Source organism: Ictalurus furcatus, chromosome 8 (genome assembly GCF_023375685.1).
Source record: "Ictalurus furcatus strain D&B chromosome 8, Billie_1.0, whole genome shotgun sequence".
Lineage (NCBI taxonomy): Eukaryota > Metazoa > Chordata > Actinopteri > Siluriformes > Ictaluridae > Ictalurus > Ictalurus furcatus.
This window is the reverse complement of record NC_071262.1, coordinates 30,287,258-30,308,595: the sequence shown is the minus strand read 5'-3', so window position 1 is coordinate 30,308,595 and position 21,338 is coordinate 30,287,258. Positions and strand designations below refer to the sequence as shown.

At 41.2% G+C, this 21,338-nt stretch overlaps 1 protein-coding gene across 1 annotated transcript in view; it reads left to right on the top strand.

Annotated features, from left to right (window-relative positions):
- Window positions 1-20,473, top strand: part of pdgfc (platelet derived growth factor c) — a 64,894-nt gene extending 44,421 nt beyond the window's left edge. Inside the window, exons 3-6 of the mRNA XM_053631984.1 lie at window positions 1,705-1,885; window positions 15,444-15,642; window positions 16,414-16,634; window positions 17,338-20,473. Of these exons, the coding sequence (XP_053487959.1) occupies window positions 1,705-1,885; window positions 15,444-15,642; window positions 16,414-16,634; window positions 17,338-17,442 (706 nt within the window). The 3' untranslated portion in view covers window positions 17,443-20,473. The remainder of the gene's footprint in view (window positions 1-1,704; window positions 1,886-15,443; window positions 15,643-16,413; window positions 16,635-17,337) is intronic.
- The last annotated feature ends 865 nt before the right edge of the window (window positions 20,474-21,338 follow it).

The window sequence follows — 21,338 nt, the reverse complement described above, 5'->3', positions numbered from 1 at the left end:
ATGAAATACACGCAACGCTCCTCTTTCTCCAAATGAGGTCGATCTAGGAAGCTAAGAAGCTTCTTTCTTTCTTTTTTTCACTGAAGCTCTGAGGCTAATGTGGCTATAACGATCAATGCACAGTTGAACATTTTCACCACACTGAAATCCCAATCATGGAAACATTTGATAAAGCCTAGATAGTTTGCTAGCATTCACAGTAACTAACTTCGACTAGCTATATAGGACGTTTTTGGTTAGTTTCATTGCTGGTTATTATTTCACACACACACACGTCATTTGGGGAAAACGTCTGGTTTAAAATATGTTCGCGGAGACTTTAACGCTTTTATTACGTCTCGTCTGAGAGCAGATGCTCAGAGCGTTAGCGGTCTGTTTAGATCCCATTTAAGCATTAACGTTCTCTCTCTCCGTACCCTCACACACACACACACACACACACACACACACACACATTAAACCCAGACCCGTGGTGTGCTGCAGGTGGCGGCCCATTTTTCAGCTGTGAGATGGTGACGTATTACTGCATTACTAATCAAAGCCAAACGCCCGTGACACAGATTAATGCGCTCCGGATCAAAGGACATCTTACTTAAACGTAAAAACACGCAGAACGGAAAGGGAATGTGAGCACAGCTTTGCTTTGTGACCGACGATCATGAAGTTTATTTAATGCTAGCTGGTATATAATGCTTGTTTCTTGAATAAACAAGAAACAGCATTCGTGGTTAATTAGCTTTTTATTTTATTTTTTTTTTAGACGGCGGATTGTAATTGTATTGTATTGTATTGTAATTTTAAACGCCGTGTCTACGGCCTGCGATGTAGCAGTGGATCGCATGACGAATTAAACATGATGAATTAAAACCATGCATTTTTAGCTCGTTTGGTGAGCGAAGAAATGAACTGATATAACATTAATGTCTTGTATTTTAATATATAAATAAGAAGATAGATTATTGCAATATATCAACATCCACTGGGACGTAAAGATTCATTCAGTTTGAGTTGGACTTTATTTACTTCAAATTTATTCAATATTATAATCTTTATCATGTAAAGGCGGCCAAAGGAAAGAGGCGTGACCTGTGTCTGTCATAGTGAAGGAGGTGTGCCCTCTGTCTGTTCCAGAGAGGGAGGCGTGGCCTCTGTTCATGGCCATACAGTGAAGTGGGTGTGGCGTCTGTGCAGAGTCCATACAGTGATGTAGGCGTGGCTTCTGTGCCCTTGTCGGAGTAAAGAAGGCATGTCCTCTGTGCCTGTCCATTACAGTGAAGGGGTGTGGCCTCTGTGTCTGTCAGTCCTAGTGAAATAGCTGAGGCCCGTGTCCATTCCAGAGAAGGAGGTGGAGCATTTCTGACCATCCGTCCTAATAAGAGAGGCGTGGCCTTTTTGGCCTTTTCATAAGAGTAAAGTAGGCGTGGCCTCTGCGCCTATGAGTCCCAGTAAAGGATGTATGATAAGGCATCATCAAAATCATGAGGAAAATATTGTTCTGTGATTTCCAAGCTGTCAGGATAAAAGGTACTATACAGATATTACAGGCCATTACATTTTCAAGGTTCTTCAACTAAAGGTACCTAAAACATAACCCTTGACGGTCCCACTGCAGTCACCAGAGCTTGTATTCTGACAGTTACACTTAACAACCTTTTCTCTGAGTTTACTAACAGTGGGTTTGGTCTGTTTGTTCATCTCTTTCAGGTATGACTATGTGGAAGTGGAGGAACCTGATGGAGGTATGGTGCTAGGTCGTTGGTGTGGCTCTCAGTCTGCTCCTGGCCCGCAGACATCCAAAGGGAACCAGATTCGCATTCGCTTCGTTTCAGACGAGTACTTTCCCTCTGAGCCGGGTTTCAGCGTCCACTACTCTGTCCTGCAGCAGGTAAGCAGTTTACAGCTCCTCCTCCCTCTGTAATCCACTGAAAATGATCACTTATATAACAGGAGCTCAGTGGAGACCCAAGGTCATTTTCCACATTGTGAGCAGCGTGAGATCGTGTCTGAGGGTTTGTCCCTAGAACATAGCTCGTTGTTTTTCGGTCCCTCTCTCTTTCTCACTGTAAATTGGATGATAGAAGACAGGACCGAGAAATGTTGCTATTTACGGGTGTAATTGAAGGCTTTTCCAGAGGTAGCTAGGCTTTTTTCCAGCACAGCTCAGGAAAATGTCCTCCCTTTGCTTTTGTCTGTTACGGTTTCCTGTCATTCAGATGGTTAAATTGCCAGTAGGAGTAAACTGAATGACTAAAATGATGGTTTAATGAAGAAATGCCTGAAAATGATCACCTACTCCCAGAACAAAAGTAGCTTTTATATAGAAAAACATGGTGGCTGGCTTACTCAACGTAGCCATCCTAAACCTGCAGTAGGTGGAAAAAAGGCAAAACCTGATATGTGGAATGGTCTAGATTCAAGTACAGAGGTTTTGCTCCGTACCAAGGATTTGACAAATGAACTTGTGTTACTGGGAAGGATGTTCTTGAAAATGGTCTACGTTTAAAATGACTATCCAGTGGAATAGATTATGAAGCTGACATTTCTTGCACCTAACCAACAAATAGTTGCTAGTTCCTCATGGGTTCTTTGGATGGTTAAAATGTTCCCGCTTGCTATAGGTATTCTCCTCAAAAGGGGTTCGATTAGGGTTCTACTCTATATCAGACCCTTAACTTATAAATATGAGCCAGCTCTAGGGGTGGACAGTATGACAAATATATATCACAATACGCATTGGGAGCAAAATCAGCAAAACATTAGTGAAAAACTGAGTTGAATGATACTTTTAGTTAATGTCTACCAAAATAAATGACTTTTTAACTTTAAAAAAAGAAAGAAAAATATCACAATACCTGCAATATTTCAGAAAAGTGTATCATAATATAATTTACCATAGTATGAAAATTATATCATATTGCCCAGCCCTGTTCAGCTCCTTCGCCAGTACTGGATGCAACAGGTTCTCAAGTCTAAACTCCTACAAATACATCCTCGATATTTGGTGATATTTCAGGAAACATTTGCCCGGATGTTCTTATATATTAAGATGGTCTATAGGAGGTCAACAAGTTCTGGAGGGTCCAAGACAGTTTGGTGCTCTGTATGCTGAAACACCTGGCATGTTTCCTACACGTTAGGACTCTTATAACTGGTTAACTTTGAAGTCATCAGGGAAAAAAAACAGCTCTGGACCACCCAAACTAGTTCAACAAGGTCCAACATGAAGACCACACCAGCTACCAGAGAGAAAAAGTAGGGCAAATGGAACATCAGTGTCCTTTATATGTGGCTGGAGTGTCTGGAAAACTTCAAACACCCCATTGCGGTGTAATTCAAACCTAGCAGAATGGTCTGACAGAAATCGGTGTGATGAAACGACCACTTTGTGAATACATGTCCCGGCACAGGAGGTAAAATTCCTCACGTCAAGACTGAGCAGTTTATCTCCATCTAAAGGACAAGACACACTCCTTCAAGGACAATAAACACAGCATACACAGAAGTTACACAGTTCCAAAGAGGAGAAGAAGAGGTCATCTGTTTAAAACTGGAACAGACTGTGCCTGAACAAAGGGTGAGGAACTGATACACCACTTATTATCTGCTTACAATGGCATCGTTCAGCTTTCTCCAGCAGTTTACACCTCCAGGCCCTGAATGTCATGTGGTCTTACTAAGTGTCATGACATCAGCGGTGTGAATGACACTTGGTGGAATTTCCCAGCACTCAGTATAACTGATGAAGCTCAAATGAGTGGAGAAAGGGCTTTGAGATTATACGGTACGCATCCAGACACTGTGAATTATTACTCTCATTGTTTTTCTACCCTTAGAGCACAGGAAAGATGAGCCTGAGGAAAAAATACTATTTTCTGTCACTCTACACTCTGTATTTAACTCGGTCTGTCTGTCTCTTTGTCTGTCTGTGTATACCTTCCTCTTCATCCTTGACTCTAAGGTCTCTTTGTCCTGTGTTGTCTCTGTTCTCATCCTTCCTTTTCCTCTACCCAGACCACACACACATCCTGAGCCTCCATACTCCATTACTTTCACTAACAAAAGCTGTCAGCTCTGAGAGTGCCGGGTATTCCATCCTGTCACTCATCTGTTTCTCTTGCCAGTCGTCTGAGTAAACATGTCTAATCACCCGCAGCAAAACCAGCTCATCTGTACAGCTAATGAGGTTTGGGGAAGAAAAAAAAAAAGCAATAAGGTCTGTCAAACTCCAGAAGATGTAAGGTAAGAGTCTTCATTGCTAACAGAAAGACATTTGAGAGATCCTTACAATCATAAAACTACTTCTAATATCGAATGGCAGTTTGTTTAAAGGGCAGTGGTGAAGGGGCTTTGGATTCAGTCTTCTTTAGGATTGCTTCTAGTAGTGTCACCCCTGCTGATCTGATCTAAAGGGAGAGGTCAGAAAAAGGGCAAGCCTTGAAAAACAGCCCCCATAAAAGGTACAAAAAAAGGCTAAGTGTAGCATGCATGGATTTGGGTTACTGGGACTCGACCCCAGGAGCCAGGACAAGGAATGATATTCTGCAGTCGAACATTTGATCACAGGTCCTCCAACATAAGCTGGTCAGGTTCAGCCCAAAATGGAGATGTGGAGATCTTGTAGGCTCATGTGAGGTACAATAACAGTTGGGTCTAGACCAATGAAAATCCTTATTTATGTTCATGAAACATAATGTTCATAAGCCGTGGAAAGTACGTTCCTTTGGATGGTTGCCGGGTTTCCGCTCCATGATAGTGTGAGGAGATTGACTGGCAAGAGAGCCTGACTTGACTATAAGGCCTTAGAGTAGAGCCACTGCTTCTGCAAATCAAGAGGAGCCAGTTGAGTTGCTTTGGACACCGTTCAACGATGCCTGGATGAATGTCTCACATGATAAAATCCCGGGGAAGACCCAGGACCGTCTGGAGAGATTATATCTCACAGTTGGATTAAGAAGGTCTGGGGATCCCCATGGAAGAGCTTCAATCTGTGGCTGGGCGTCGTCAGCCTGCTTCCACCATGGCCTCACGAGGAAAATGAACAAATGAATAAAATATATAGGCCCAAAGACATGCCACCAAACACTGTCCTTAAAAAACAGTTCAGAACATCTCACACATGTATCTTCCATCTGTTTAAAGTCTGAGAAGGAGTGGGATCGGATTAGTTCTCGTAAATCGTTAATAGTGGTAGTGTTAGATAACGCTAAATAAGGAGGTGCAAGGAGAAGTCCTGTGTATGCAGGTTTCCACCAGTGAGCTGTAAATGATCTGCCCTTTTAAAAGTCTAGCTTTTACTTAAACATTTACACGAGAGGATGGAACAAACAGAAACGCCTGATATACACTTTGCCCCTGAGCAAATATTTTAGAAACGCTCTGAAAGCTTTTGACTACCCAAAGTGGGCCTTTTGTTTAAACGACAACAGGAATAGTTGAAGAATTTGAGAGGAAAAATAACAGAGCAAACTGATCGACACTGTTATCCCTGGTGTGGCAGGACTGCCTGGGAAACTTAAAGGATCAGACACTAAATGCATGCCTTCGGAAAGATTAATCATGTTGTTTTTTTTGTTGTTGTTGGGGTTTTTTTTTTTTCGGTGCGAAAAAAAAAAAAACAAGGTTTGGAAACCACAGTTCTGACAGTTACAAGAGTTACATAACATAACAGTTAAAACTGTATTCCTCCACCGCAGTACCAGTCTAAAACCATAAGAATTTCCTGCTCATGAGGGCAACAACCACGATTATAATAAGATACCATAAAACCCCATATAAAACATCTGCGAACCATAATTACCGTGATGTACCATCGTAGTATGTGAGGAAGAAATCGCACTGTGTGGTGCTCTTCTAGTAAAACAATCAAAGGCTGGGTGGTGTGATAAATATCTCTTTACAGAAATCTTCACCATATCAACGATTAATACATGTTTTTTTTTAATCCATTGATGTGAGGCATTTGCCGTATGAGTACCTGTGAATGAGCTGTTACTATAGAAACGATCATTTATTCGAACATTAGCATAAATCTGTGCTTTATTCAGAGCTGCTGACATAGAAAAACGAATGTGTAAAAACACAAGGAACCGAAGAAAGAAAGGTGTTGTCTTTATATTAACAAGCGGAGCGGAGGAAGTTAAAGTGTAAAAATCATGTCTGGAGATGGAGGGAGGCTCTGATACACCACTTATGATTAACCTGCACAGTATTCATGCTGCATTAATCAGCTCTTTCCATTTAAGTGGCGCGTTTTACCTCGGAGAGAAAAGCTCATCCACCAAGAATGTGTCGTCGCACTCTCTGGCTAATTGCGGCGCAGTGAGGTGTATAATCCGAGCCAAAATGACCTTCTGACCTCACCAGCAATAATAGCTGGGAAGATTTTCCAGGCTGCAGCCATAACTCCTGCTTGTGCGAGCGTCGCTTTCCATTTCCGACTCCGCTGCGCTTCAGTTTCCTCCCGGGTTTCGCATGGCACATTTAGGGAGGATTATTCCCCTGAAATGATTTAATAGACACACTCGCCTTTGATGTCTGATGCCTGTCAGAACTTTTACGAGTCCCCTCTCTTTCTCTGTCTTGCTTGTTTATAGATGTGTTTGAGCGTGTCTTGACACTTTTATGCATTGACAAGAGCTACTCTCACTTCATACTGAACAAAGTCGTCCTTTATCTTCCTTTCAGGGATTTAGGACTGATTCGGGTGGTGATCACAGGATAAAACAGACAGGATTTAAGTCTAAAGTCCTCTTCGGACGGGACTAGTTTTACACAGGAAGGTGTTTAATGTAATTATTAATGGCGTACCTCTGGCATTTTAGTCCTGTCAGAATCCGTCATGTCAGGCATGTTTTTTATGGACCGCACGTGCGTCCATCCGGAAACATTATGCCACATTTTACCTTCTTTATAATGACCAGTAGAAATATCCTGTCTGATTTGACATGTTGGTACTTTTTTTGTATTTTTCTTCAGTACCAGGAAGCACTTAAAATGCAGAACATGGACATTTAAATGGACCTGTCAGAGAAGCAGGGGTTTCGGATAAATTACTGCGCTCCTAGCACAGGTGCAGCCTCTACATACATGTTATGGTCATGTGTCCTATTAATGATCAATACACCTTGTGAAGACACACCCCCTAAATCTAGCATTTATGATAAAGGACAACCACGCCTACACCGTGATTACTACTGGCAACATTACTTAACAGCAAAATGTATGGAAAACTAATCCCATCAGAATAGGACTTATTAGATGTTTGATTTTATTATATGATTGAACAATGAAGGGGGGGTACAGTGGTTTAATGGTAGCACCTCCAGGGTTGGGGGTTTAATTCCCACCTCTGCCCTGTGTGCATAGAGTTTGCATGTTTTGCTCGTGCTTTGGGGGTTTCCTCCGGGTACTCCGGTTTCCTCCCCCAGTCCAAAGACATGCGTTGTAGGTTGATTGGTGTCTCTAAATTGTCCATAGTGTGTGAATGGGTGTGTGTGTGTGATTATGCCCTGCATTGGGTTGACACCTCGTCCAGGGTGTCCCCCGCCTCGTGCCCCGAGTCTCCTGGGATAGGATCCAGGCTCCACGCGACCCTGTGTAGGATAAGCGGTACAGAAATTGGATGGATGGATAGAATGAACAATGAAGGTTTCACAGCTTCACCTATGCTTCTAAAATGACATGTCCCACGTTATGAATTTCTATCTTTATTGATGAAGGAACAAATAATATTTAAACAGCTTTACCACGAAGAACATTTCTGTCAGAACTTCTATAGATGAGTTTTATGAAACCAGTGCTCTCAGATCTAAAAGTGTTGTGTTTTTTCTTCAAGTTTTCTTGCCCTTTGCAAGAGGGATAGGAGGTGTGTTTTGGCCCACAGTTCTCCCATCGCAGAAGCTCTATTTATAGACCGTGGAGGAGGACAGAGAGCGGGAACCTACCATTCTGCTGCCCCTCCAGACCTGACTCGCAGCGCTCCTGCATTTCCTTTGGCGCCTTCTCTCAAAATCCATTTAGCATCCAGCTGGATTGCCGTCAGAATTCCATCTAAGGGGATTTGTCTGTATAGTGTTTAAAGTGTTTCTTGTCAGGGATGAGCATGTGGTGCATGATACAATGTCGGTCTGGTTCCTGGCACTCGCATTGCTACTGCCTTACACTCCATGTCCTGCCATTGTGCGTTCCCAGAACCATGTACCGACTTCACCCAAGCTCAAATTCCTGCAGCTCTTAGCATGTCATCACTTTGAGAAAGTTATTGGAACCGATTTTGCTTGTGCTGTTGTCGTGCATTAGACAAATTGTGATGAGGCAACATTAGCTGGTTTCGTTTCAGAGAAGTCTTAAGCTGAGAATGCACCCTCTTACAGCACATGTTTACCGCCTTACAAATTGAACAACTCACAGTAATGCTGAAGGATTAATCAGTACAGTGTTTTTCTACCAATGTCAACCCTAGTTTATTGAAATTCTAGGAAGAGGGATATAGCTTATCGGTCCTCATGCAAATAAATTCAGAAGTATAGCCATGAACCAACCAATCAATTGCACCTCAACAGTGTCAACTAATCTTTATCTATCTTTCAATAAAGTCCACATGAGATGATAATCTATGGACAATCTACTAAACATCAACCACCATATATCATTGCCATGTCGTTAGTGATTTGCTAAGAACGTGTCAACTGATGGTCCGTAAATGTTTAGCTGGCGGGTTGTCCCTGAAGTCTCTAAAGTGGACAATCCAAGAGTGTCGCCAACTCAAGTCAAGCATACTTATCCATACTCAACCCGATTCATCAAAAGTTATGGTTGTTAAATCAAATTTGGACTGTTGTTACCAAGCCATTTTCACAGGTGGGTGGTACAACCAGGTAGGTAACTAAAGGGTAAATACCATCATAATGGACTGAACTAAAACACAGGTGAATAATGATCATCATGAATATAAAAGTCATGTTTGTATTGTATCCAGTATTCTCTAACTTTCTTGCATTTTTCTATTACATTATGTCATGTCTGTCACATGACCAGCTGCACCTGAATCACATTCACTTAACGAGCACCTATGTGTATATAGCCAAAGTTTGCACTGCACTCCTAGTCTAGCGTTTGTCTTTTGTCGCTGTCGGTTCTGTCTTCGTGTTCATGGTCTTTGTTAATGTTTGGTTCTTGCCTTAGTGTTTCGCTGCCTGTTCATAGTTCTTGTTTTGTGTTTTGTTTTGGGTCTTTGTTAAAACTGAAAATCTGCATTTGCATCCGTGTCCGCCTCCAAATCGTGACAATGTCAATTTATGGATCTAGTGACTCATCCGTTGTGAGACTGCTGACTGATTTAACAGTTGTTTGACTAGACATTAAATAGACTTGAAGAATTCTTTCATGACTCCCATGGTCATCTGGTCCAGACATGCTTCCTGTCAGGGTAACCTATGACGAACTGTGAGGCGGCAACGTTCATTCTATCTGACTTCCTTTCTGAGAAGTGTTTGGCTGCGAGTTTGCAGTGTGTTTGTTAGGGTCCGTGGTAAGGCATGTGTTTACTTCATCATAAATTGCCTGATGCCAAAGGGATGAATCGTTTTTTCCGATTCATCGAACGCCACCACTGAAACTATTCCTATAAGTTAGCGTGTGCAAATTGTAATGAATTGTAGTTGGTGAAGCCAAGTTGTCTTTGCCTACTGACCTCAAGTACCAAGTCTTGTAATATTGTTGTCATGCTTTTGACAAAGTGTGACGAGGCAACTTTCGGTCTAGCTGGTTTCCTTTCTGAGAAGTGTTTGGCTAAATTGCAGTGTGTTTATTGATGCCTTTCCCTTGCACTGAGGTACTTTGTCAAAAATAGCCTCGATCACAGTGACGCCAAAGAGGATTTGTGATTGTGAAGCCATGTTGTCTTAGAACAACCACTAGCCCTACTGATTTTAAGCACCAAAACTTTTTTTTTTTTTTTTACCAATACTGTTGCTAAATTGGCATAATTACAGGTCTTGTAGTACTGCTTTTGAGAAGGTATGATTCTTGCCAAAGTAAAAACCAAGCAGCTCATTTGTCAGTGTTTCTGCGTGTACAAACACCAGCACAGAATGACCAGCACATATGTACAGTTTGTTATTCCATAGCATATCTGTCTACATTACCCCTGTAGGACTTTCTTTGGAAAGTTCCTTTGACTCCTCAAAGCTTTGCATCAACTTAAAATAACTTTTAATACCACAACTAAACCTGGTTTACTGAACACCTATACCTTAAACATTAAATCAAGGGTTCTTTGGATGGTCTTTTTTTTTGAATGGGAAAACCTCTGTTGTATGGATCTTCATAGATCATTTAAGGGCTTCCCTTTAGGGTTCTAGATGGATATGTCCAGGGTACATCAGGGTACACTGACCAACATGCATAAACACAAAGGAAAAGTACACCATGATACACACCATGTATTCTATGTTCTCGGTAGCTCAGACACTGCTGTAGTGCTATTGAAAGGACCTTGAGGGCTCCCCCCGGAGGACATGTGAAAGAACCTTGAGGGTTCCCCCAGGAGGACATGTGAAAGAACCTTGAGGGCTCCCCCAGGAGGACATGTGAAAGAACCTTGAGGGCTCCCCCAGGAGGACATGTGAAAGAACCTTGAGGGCTGTAGATAGCCAAGTCCCAGGTTCATCAAGCCAACATCTCCCAGCGTACATGATCTTTTCCATGGAAAAAAAAATCCACATGTTTGGTTGTTTTGTTTTAGATGGGGTAGTAAATGTGGAACAAAATGTGACACCTTGGGGGTTTTGGATGTTTGTGGAACTTTTGACAGGACATTAAATTATAATCCAAACGTACCTGGATAAAGGAAGGACATTTTCAGAGACTTCCAGATGACCAGAGGATTATTAGTATTCGCAGGATCTCAGTGTAATGGTTGTATCTGTTGGTGTTTATTGGAGAAGATTGGAGTGGTCTACTTCAGGCCATACACTTCAGAACATCGAGAATTTTGGCTAATCTTTTCTACATTTTAAGAATTTCGAAGAAAGTACATCTCAGAGTTACAAACAACAGTGCTCCTTTATGTCTAAATTCGCACCTTAATGATGTTTCTCTACAATTATGTCTATCTAATTGGAGGTACAAGAAACGAACCACTAAGGGTTCCTTTTCAACAAAATTACTCTTGATTTGTTGGAGATCATCTGGAATACCCAGTTCCTCTTCACTGAGGCTTGGTTTTCTGTTAAAACAGCAGAGCTCTGTTTCTATGTGGTCAGCCTCATTGGCTAAACACACTCCACCTAAATAAGCAATCATTCACTTTCAGCACTTCAACCAGGAGCAGAGGAAAAACCAGCCTCAGCCATAAAAACCCCAGGAAAAGCCTCTGGAAAACAGTAAAGGTTTGAGTGAAGAGCCCATTAAAATAGCACCCAGCTCTGGAAACAGGGAACATTCAGATCTCGAGGGAGGGGGATGGAAAAGCTGCTGTTAGCACTGAGGAGGTCAAGCTTGAGATGTCAAAAAATTTAGAAGAATAAAGACCCACACACTGGGTTTGTTGTCTCCAGTGACCGTTTAATAATGGCTGAAAGGTTTCAACCTTCTTTAGTTCTTCAGGCAAACAACTAGGAACTGATCTGCGCTGATTCATTTCATTTAGCCAGTTAACGTCTCTAGGAGGTCCATACACAGACATGAGATGATCGTTTCAGATGAGATTGAAAGGACAGATCTCAGATATCACTGAAAAGGACTGGACACTTACAGTGAACTTTCTGGCCTCCAATGAGCCCATGGGTTCTCTATGTGCGTGGAATGAGGTGGATCGGTAAAGATAAAGATGCACTGTGTCTCTCTGATGCTAGCTAATCATCCTACCAGATTGCTAGCTGTTGAGCGATAGAAGAATGTTCGCTAGCACGTGTGAACTAGTTGAAAAAATCCGGGAGTGAAAATCACCACAAGTTCATCTGGGAGTTTGTGAAGTATCTGTGGGGACTGCATTATAACATGCAATAAAATGTTCATCAACATGGAGTTAATTTACATTCACAAACATTTTCCTCAGAGGATATAACACCAATACATTCCTTGTCTCATTCCCTGAGTAGAACAATGGGATGCGCGACTTCCTTCAAATTAGACCAAAGGTACCTTAAGTATTTTCTCAGCAAGTCCTTGGGGACACAAAACAATCCAGATTTATTTAATAAGCTCTCTCTAAGCAAAAGAACCATGTAACACCATTACCAGGTATTCCATGTTCTTGGTTGCTGAAATACGTTTGTAGGGCTCTCCATAGAACATTTAAGAACTACCCCTGAGGGACAAACTAAAGTCTAACTTCAGGGTTCTACACAGACAAGTCCACCGATCATCATTACGCCAACACTGCCAACACACATGGACTTTTCCAATACAATCCACTAATCAGAACTCTCTGTTGGGCTCTCCATAACCTCTAGATGGACAAAGCAGGGAATATTTAGAGTTCTAGATGGATCCGTCCAGGATATATAAATTTTTCCAAAACAAAACAAAACAATATTTTTGAAGAAGAAAGCACACCTGTACCAAATATTCCATGCTCCATGTTCCCAGAGGGAAAAGAACCTTCAGGGTTCTAGATGGATCAGTCAAGGCTTCTGGCTTGTTCATTAGGGATCTACATCCAGATTTCTTTAAAGCTTTGTGAGTAAAATGAAATAGAATAAAAATTCAATTGACCATTAATGGGAGCTTTAAGATGAGTTTTTTTTTTAATGTTGTACTGCTTTTTCACAACGACTGAGCTCGCCTTCACGCCAAAACGTGTCTCGCCCAGACTCCCCGACGTCTGTTTGTTTATTTACATCCAATCATACGTTTCTGGTGGAGTTCTTTGCTCGAACGCTTGACTCACTCTGAGTAACCGAGGCTGTGTCAGGTCTGTTAATCCCCCCCCCAACCCCCACCCCCCCACGCACACAGATGCAACCAATTTGAAACCCCTTGTTGTCAGAGCTACACAACACAGTGGGATCCATTATTTCATTCTGGGGTTTATACCTCATGAGATCAATTCATCAGCTTTGACCTTGCGCATGACGTCAAAGGGATTTTGTAGAAGGCAGAGGAATAAGATCACGTTAACTCCTTTTGTGGGGGGGGGGGTAAATATTTTCTGGGTTGCTATGCATTAGGCTGTCAGAGCATATGGCTTGTTAGAATTAGAAAACGCCTGCAGTGAACGTGTCGGATTACAGTGTGTCTATATGGAAATTTCAGTCTATCGCTTACTGTAGAATTTACGGCCTAACGGAGCATATTATGCTTTTTGACGTTCCTAATTAGCAAGATGATTAAATTAACAGAAGGTCTCTGAAAGAACATCTACCTACCGGAACATTCATCGCTCCCAGTTTTAAAGCTGCACGTAACACGGTGGGTGTTAATGCCGTGTCACGATTTAATACCTTACTACGAAGACCAGAACAGATTCTTCTGACAGATTCGTGCCGAGGAAACTTGGTTAAGGCTGGGATTTCATCGGAAAACCTTCTAATATGATATCTGTCTCAGCAGGAGACATCTTGAACGAGACTTCACGTGTTCGTTATGTGACAGAATGGAAGAGCGTCACACATTCATGAGCTGTTAATGGTTTCCATTCCACATTATTCACGACTGCATGATCTTGCAAGAGAGGAAAAAGAGACAGGGAAAGAGAGAGAGAGAGAGAGAGAGAGAGAGAGAGAGAGAGAAGTGGGAAGTGATGGATATTTAGAAGCAGAGACAGGACTGAGAACAAATCCTTTATCTAAAGTTGATTTTTTTTTTTTAAAGTTTCACTTAAATAAAGTCACAAAGACGTGACGTTTTCATTCGCACGTGTTTATATGTGAAGAACAGACTTATGAAGTGCAGCGTAAGGAAAGACTTTTTATTCATTTAAATCCTCTGAAAAATTCCCATCAATATTCATGATTTCAGCATTATGCATAATAAAATATTCTAATTGTAGTCATTAGCATGCACTCGTGATCTACAGTACAGTGTAATGTACGGTGGTGTGGGTTTTGTTCATTCTTTATTCAGGGATGACTTTGAAAGTATGATGCAACGATGTTAAAATGATGCGCCATGATTTCCCATCTTGAATAACGATCCGTTATCTGCTCTGCTATTTGCTTTTCAACCTTCAAACGTCCTTGTCCTGAAAATAACAAGCCATCGCGGTGGAATAGTCTGGTGTCTTTTGATTCGTAGTGCCCTCATTCAGTCACACTGACCCCATTCACAGCTCTCCTTTATATCACCAGCGTCCTTTATCAGCGGCCACGACGTCTATTACACAGCTGTAACCATGCCAACAAGTCTTTCACAGCCTCCCTGTGCTCACAGTGAAGAAATGGCGGCGGCCTTTCCGATGAGAAGGGATTGATCATTAATACGTTTTCTTTTCGCTATCGGAATTATTTGCGAGCAGTAAAATTGCCATTATGGAAAGTTCCGATGGAATTTGTTTTAATCCTCTGGTGAATTCATTATATTGAATATCCATTGGTTGTGGGATTTTAATTAGAGTATACAGTGTATTACTGGGTTACTCGCTGAAATATGGTCCAATTCTGTTGGGTTCCAATTGTATTTTAATGAGATGTCCATTGAAATATGGTTCTTCAGAGTTCTGCAGGGTTCCTGTTGAATGTTTATGGGTTACACATTGAAATTTGGTCCAGTTCTTTAGGGTTCTTCTTAGATGTTTATGATTATACATCAAAATATGGTCTAATTCTATACTGTTCTTGTTGGACTTTTATGGGTTATCTATTGAAATATGGTTCTGGTGTATTTTGAAATTTGATCTAATTCCAAACAGCTCCTATTGTATTTTAATGTGGTATCCATTGAAATATGGTCCAATTCTATTGAGTTCCAACTGTATTTGAATGACTTATCCATGGAAATATGGTTCTTTAGAGTTCTGTAGGGTTCCTTTTAGATTTGTATTGGTTACCCATTGGAATATGATCTAATTCTATAGTGTACCAACTGGATTTTAATGGGACACTCACTGAAATATGGATTTATAGAGTTCTGTAGAATTCATGTTGAATTTCATGTTGAGTTATCTATTAAAATATAGGTATGTAGAGTTCTCGGGTTCCTGTTGGATTAAAAAAAAAAGAAGAAGAAAAAAAAGTTAAATATGGTCTAGTTCTATAGGGATTCTGTTTCATGTTCATGGGGTGTATGGTAGAATATTGTAGAGTTGTGTTGGGCTTTTATGGCCTTGAAATATGCTATAAATCCCTAGAATTATTCTGTATTTCCTGTTGGATTTCTATGGGTGACCCACTGAAATATCTAGTTCTAATCTAATTCTATAGGTTTCTTGTTGTTTACTCCTGTTGTAAATCGTGCTCGGTGAAGAAACCTGACCTGGGATGTTTACTATCTGATTTGTGTAGAAGCCGGCCGTGCCCGCCGTCATGCCCGTGGCTCTGCACAGCGTGGAGGCTCTGAGCGACGCCATGTCTGAATTCGGCACGGTGGAGGAGGTCCTGAAATACCTGGAGCCTGATCGCTGGCAGCTCGACCTGGAGGAGCTTTACAAGCCCACATGGCACGTCCTGGGCAAGTCCTTCTTCCACCAGAAAAAAACCAGAGGTACGAATAATCCAGATATATGATTTATCTCGTGGAATTACTGTTAATACCGGTTTCTCGATTTAGAAGTCGATCATGAATGTTTCTTTAATTAGTAAAGACAAACCGGGATCGTTCAGAAGAATTTTGACACACGAGGTCCTGACTTGTTATTGTCTTTATTGATACATCTTTATTACGGTGGCAAAAAAAACGACATTTGAGAGAAATGAGGAAAATGAGAAAAATAGGGCAATCAAAGGAGAACTTGAAGGCAGCATGAATTTCGGGGGGGGGGGGGGGGACGGGACTCTTCATAACAGGTTTTCACTACAGAAAAAATCTTTTGAACAGTTTTCCAGTGCTGATGCATTGTTTCATAAATAATATTACTACATTTGAAAGAACCCATCCATTTTAAACAAATAAACAAACAAACAAATAAATAACATTTTGTACTTCTTTGCAAAAGCAGTAGGATGAAGAATGTGCTAAGAAATATTTAAAAAAAAAAAATGAATGAAGCGAATTGTAATGGTGGCATTAATACAATATTAAGACACGTTTTACTTACATAAGAGAATTGCTAAAACAGCAAAGCACTGGATTTGTCCCAGTTTTGAGTCAGAAATTCCTGAGTAATAAGGATCAGCTGAGGAAGCATTTGATTTACAGTTCTTGATTCTGAACTCGGACTTTTTGGATCTTGGTGTGCCTCAGGGCAATAATAAAAGCTGAAGTAAACAGCTGTCTAAAGTGTGTGTGTGTGTGTGTGCGTGTGCGCGTGTTAAGGTGTGGTGGATCTGAACCTGCTCCGGGAGGAGGTCCGGCTCTACAGCTGCACTCCTCGTAATTATTCGGTGTCCCTGCGTGAGGAGCTGAAGAGGACGGACGTGATCTTCTGGCCCAGCTGCCTGCTGGTGAAGCGATGTGGAGGAAACTGCGCCTGCTGCTCGAACAACTGCTACGACTGTCAGTGCACTCCCACTAAAGTGACCAAAAAATACCACGAGGTACAGTACAGACTCTGCTCGGCTCTCGGGTTCCCAGTTTTCCCAAAAGCACTGCTGGGATAATGACATCTTAAATACTAACATGAGCGAGGAAATGAATAAGCCCTTTGAGAATAGTGCCTCAAGTTGTGAAGGCTCTTACCTGACTCAAAAAAAAACAAACAACACGTTCACATGTTTCTGGAAAACGCTTATTGTAAAATGATTACATCTTCCTGGAAAAACCGTTCCATGTTTCCATAGAATTATTACGGAGGTGGAAAGTTGTCATTTTTGAACCCTTTAAACCTCTATTATTAAACCATTATTTTAATGATAGGGGACTCGAACTGCTGTTTGTCCCCGTCTTCACTTTCCAAACTCGGACACTTTAACATCCTTTAACTTTTTTATTAACTTCAAGAGAGAGAGAGAAAAGAGAGGCTGGTGAGGGAACGAGCGTTTATAGCTACTATAATGGAAGTGAGAGCATGAACCGACTAATTTCATGGACATTAAATGTAACGTTAAATGGATAAAAAGCACAGCATGTTTATTATTTATTAATAAACGGAAAATCGCTGAGGAATAAAGACGTATAAGAAGATTATCTTGCTCTGTTTATTCTTTCCAGGTGAATCACGAGGCTGTTTGATCACGTTTTCGTGTTTTATTACTTTGCCGTCGCTCAGTGTCTCGTTTCTGTCTTTTTGCACGGTCGAAGGTCCTGATGCTGAAATTCCGTCCAGGTCGAGGCTCGCAGAAGTCGCTGACGGACGTGGCGCTGGAGCATCACGAGGAGTGCAACTGCGAGTGCAAGAACGACTGAACGAGGAGCTTGACGGAGGAAATATTTATTGGATGGACTTTGTTTTCACTACGGTGTTCAAGCTAATAAAACGAGAGATGAACATGGTTTATGGGGACTTGGCTCCGGTACTGCTCATCTCACAGAATGTTCGGTGGAGCGGTCCAGTTGAAATATTGGACGGGATGATGGATCATTTAACGTTGAAATAAAACGGGCAAAAAAAAAAAGATTTGTTTTTTTTTAAACAATCTCTGCTTCTGATTACGCCCCAGAAAAGGACGTGAGCATTTTCCGCACTCTGTTTTTGTTTTTTTTAACCTTCTGACGTTCTTCATCCTTCTCCAAACCTCACTGGATTTTTTTTTATTTTTTAGGACGCTTTTGATACCTTGAACCTCTTCACTGGAGGTCTCTGTGGACCAAAGGAGAACCTCCAGCTTACTTACTGAACATACTTTTTTAATTTGAGACAGAAAGGAGGACAGAGACTCTGCCTACGTCTTCTTTACGTTACATTCGGCTCCATAAAGTGTGAAAGATGAAAGTGTCTCGGCATTCTGGAGGCTTGGGGAACGTTCAGGGACAGAAAAGAGTGCAGAAGAGGGGTGTTTTTTTTTCTTGTTTTTTTTTTTTTTCTTTTTCAGTGTCCTTTCTGCAGCTCATTCATCAACCGTCCCACGGTGGGGTTCGAGACGAGCGAGGAGGCCCGACTGAGCTCTTTCTGTAGATTTTTGTGCATTTTCAGTGATGTAAATAGCCTTCCTGTTCTGGTTTTCTTGAGTTTCGTATCTTAGTTTTTTGTTTTGTTTTGTTTTTTTTAATCAGCCTTTTTTTATGCGGATCACGCCATCACACTGTTTCACACCCGTTCCTCCTTATTATAGTGTTCATCAGTCACGACTCCATCACAGCAAACTCCACAGTGTCGAATGAGCTCTTATCGGACATGTCAAGATATGTCAAATATAGACACACGTAAAGTTCTTCCAATATGTCATTTCAGCCTTTTTACCGCCCTCTGTAAACCTAACATCGGACTCTCAGGCCAAGTACTAATTTGAGTCAAGACACGACAGTGAAATACAGTAAGCTTTAATGCGACGATTACCTACAGATTTAAGAAACTTAATTAAGCATTTAATAATCGGCGTATAGTGAATGTAAAATCCATCATTACAGCACGAAATTAAAGGAACTAATACAGAAAACATCACCGTTGGTTCGGGCGTCTTGGAGATCACATGATAATCACTGACGTGTGATTAGATCAGATTTATAAACTTGGGAAAGAGGATTCGAGGAAGACGGCGCTCTGGTGGTCGAATACGGCGTTGCAGCAGAATTGACGGCGAATCGATTCAAACAAAAAGTCGTATTTATTTATTTAAAAGCTGTCTCAAAAGGAATTCTGTAGTTCTCGTGTGAATTTCAGTGTAAACGCGTCAAATGCCAGGAGAGATCATCTCGAAGAAGACCAGAAATATGAATCATTAACGGTTAAACTCCGCCCCTCACACAAACCTCTTGTATAAACACCGGAGGCGCTGCTTCACTTCACTGCTCGAAGAGTTCGTTCAACACTGTGAGTTTTGCCGTATACAGATATAGACGTGAAATAAACAGCGTTCGCGAGTAAAATTTATTCTTAAAGAGTGAAAGCGATGTCAGGCGGTTTTATTATAACATAAGTATCATTTGTCCCTTTTTGGAAGATCTTTCGAAAACTTTAATATACATCTATATCAATAGCCTGGACTTTATATTTAAACGCTAATCATCACGTCTGAGTCTTCCATCTGTCCTTCCATCCATCCATATATACATACATCCATCCATACATACGTCCATCTATCCATCCATACATACGTCCATACATACATACATCCTTTTCCTTCTTTTTCTTTATTTTACATTTGCATTTATTCATTTAGCAGACGCTTTTATCCAAAGCGACTTACAAATGAGAGAATTTTCACTGGAAGTTTTATTATTTCTGATAAAAACAGACTGTAAAATGTCTCATCGTTGTATATGTGCTCTCTAACAGCCGTCTAATGCGTATCTATTATTATTTAACTTCATGTGCAAAATGGGAAAAAGTAACGGACTGGATTTGATGCTTTTCATTGTGCTGGTGTTGATGTTCTGGTGTGTGTGTGTGTGTGTGTGTGTGTGTGTGTGTGTGTGTGTTTGTGTTTGTTTGTTTGGTTTTTCCCCTGAAATTTCTCTGTATTGTTCTTCGACCCATAAACCATTAAACACAGGTTCAGACTACACTCTGGTGTCATGGAGGAGTTATACCTGAGATATAAATGCATTAGAACACACTTAATGGTTTAATAACGGCAACGTGACGATCTCGTACATTATTTAGTACAACGCTGATGTGCAAAAGTTTGTATCCCCTGTGGGTTTTGGTTGGAAAATGGAAAGAAAAGAAAAAACACCTTTATTATACACTTTACATCGGGATAGAATCATTAAAAGACGTCAGGAATCATAATTTTTTTTGCATGAATGTTCGAATCTCATGCTTGTTCCATGATGTGTCCATTATACATTATGCAAAGGTTTAGTTTCGTTTCAACCCCATTACACTCTTAAAGAAGAAAGGTTCCAGTTAGAACCAATAAGGGGATTTTCAGCCTGATGACGTACGGGAACTCTTTTAAGTTGCACAAAGAAGCCTTTACTCTCAAGTTCTTCAGAGAACCATCTATTTACTGGTGCTTTAAAGAACCCACAAATAGTTCTTCATAGTGGTACCACAAGGAACCATGTTATTATAAGTTCTCTAAACAAAAACAAAAAAAAACCTTACTCCTTTAAGGAACCAAAATAGGGTTCTTACGAGAGATGCCAGGAGAACCTTTTCCGGTCCGACAAACAACCTCACAGGGTTCACTCCAACCTGTTAATAATGGTGACTTGAAGAACCAATACACTGCCCAGAAGAACCTATAATAAACCATAAATAACTTCTTTAATCTCCAAAGAACCATACAGCTCAACTCAAGAACCGTATACTATGAAACATATCTACTTCTTGACAAGAAGAAGGTTCTTTGTGGATCTATGGTGGTCCTTCTGTAATCTGTGAATGTTAAACACATTTGTCATCCATATATTATTAGTCTTACATTACGTCGCGCATCCACTGTCCAAGTCCCTGTGAATGAGCGGTTACTATAGAAACGATAACGTATTAGAACAAGCGCGTTAATATAAGCCTGGCGTTCATGTTACAGCCGGAACTACTTCCCGAGCCGTGCTGTTAAAGTAAAAACCGATCCGATCCGAGGACCGATCTGACCGATCCGATCCGAGAACCGGACAGCGCCGTGGTCTAAAGCAAAGTGGTAAAGAAACGATCTGACCGAGCTGACTGTTGAGCAGAAACGTGATCTAAACCCATGCTAACGTTAGCGTATGCCATCTATCACACTGTTATTCCCCAGCAGAGATAAAGTGGCGTCTTTCAGCTGACGCAGAAGTCATCTTTCCTGAATTAAGAGCGTGACGTTTCTCATCTTTCAGCGTCTTTCCCCCCTCGCTTCTCCACGTTCGGCTCTTTGATGGGACGGATTTCAATTCGCTGTCATTGGAGACGCGTCTTTTACACTTTGATCCTCAAAGCAGGAGGACTGAGTCTCTAAAGGAAGCTTTTAGATCCATCATCTCCTCCGAGCGTCTTTCAGCAGGTCTGAGCACAAGGAATGTTTATCTGGATCCGGGGGAGGGGAAAAACAAACACGGGAGAAGTTTCAGCTCATCTTCTGGCGGCTCAGTCGACGCTTTAAAGCACGCACGCGCACACTTTTGAGTTATTAGAAATCCCGAGTTATCTTTTTTGTTTAGCTTGAAATGTTTAACAAAAACGCATTTTATTTTCTTCAGAACAAACACATCTTTTA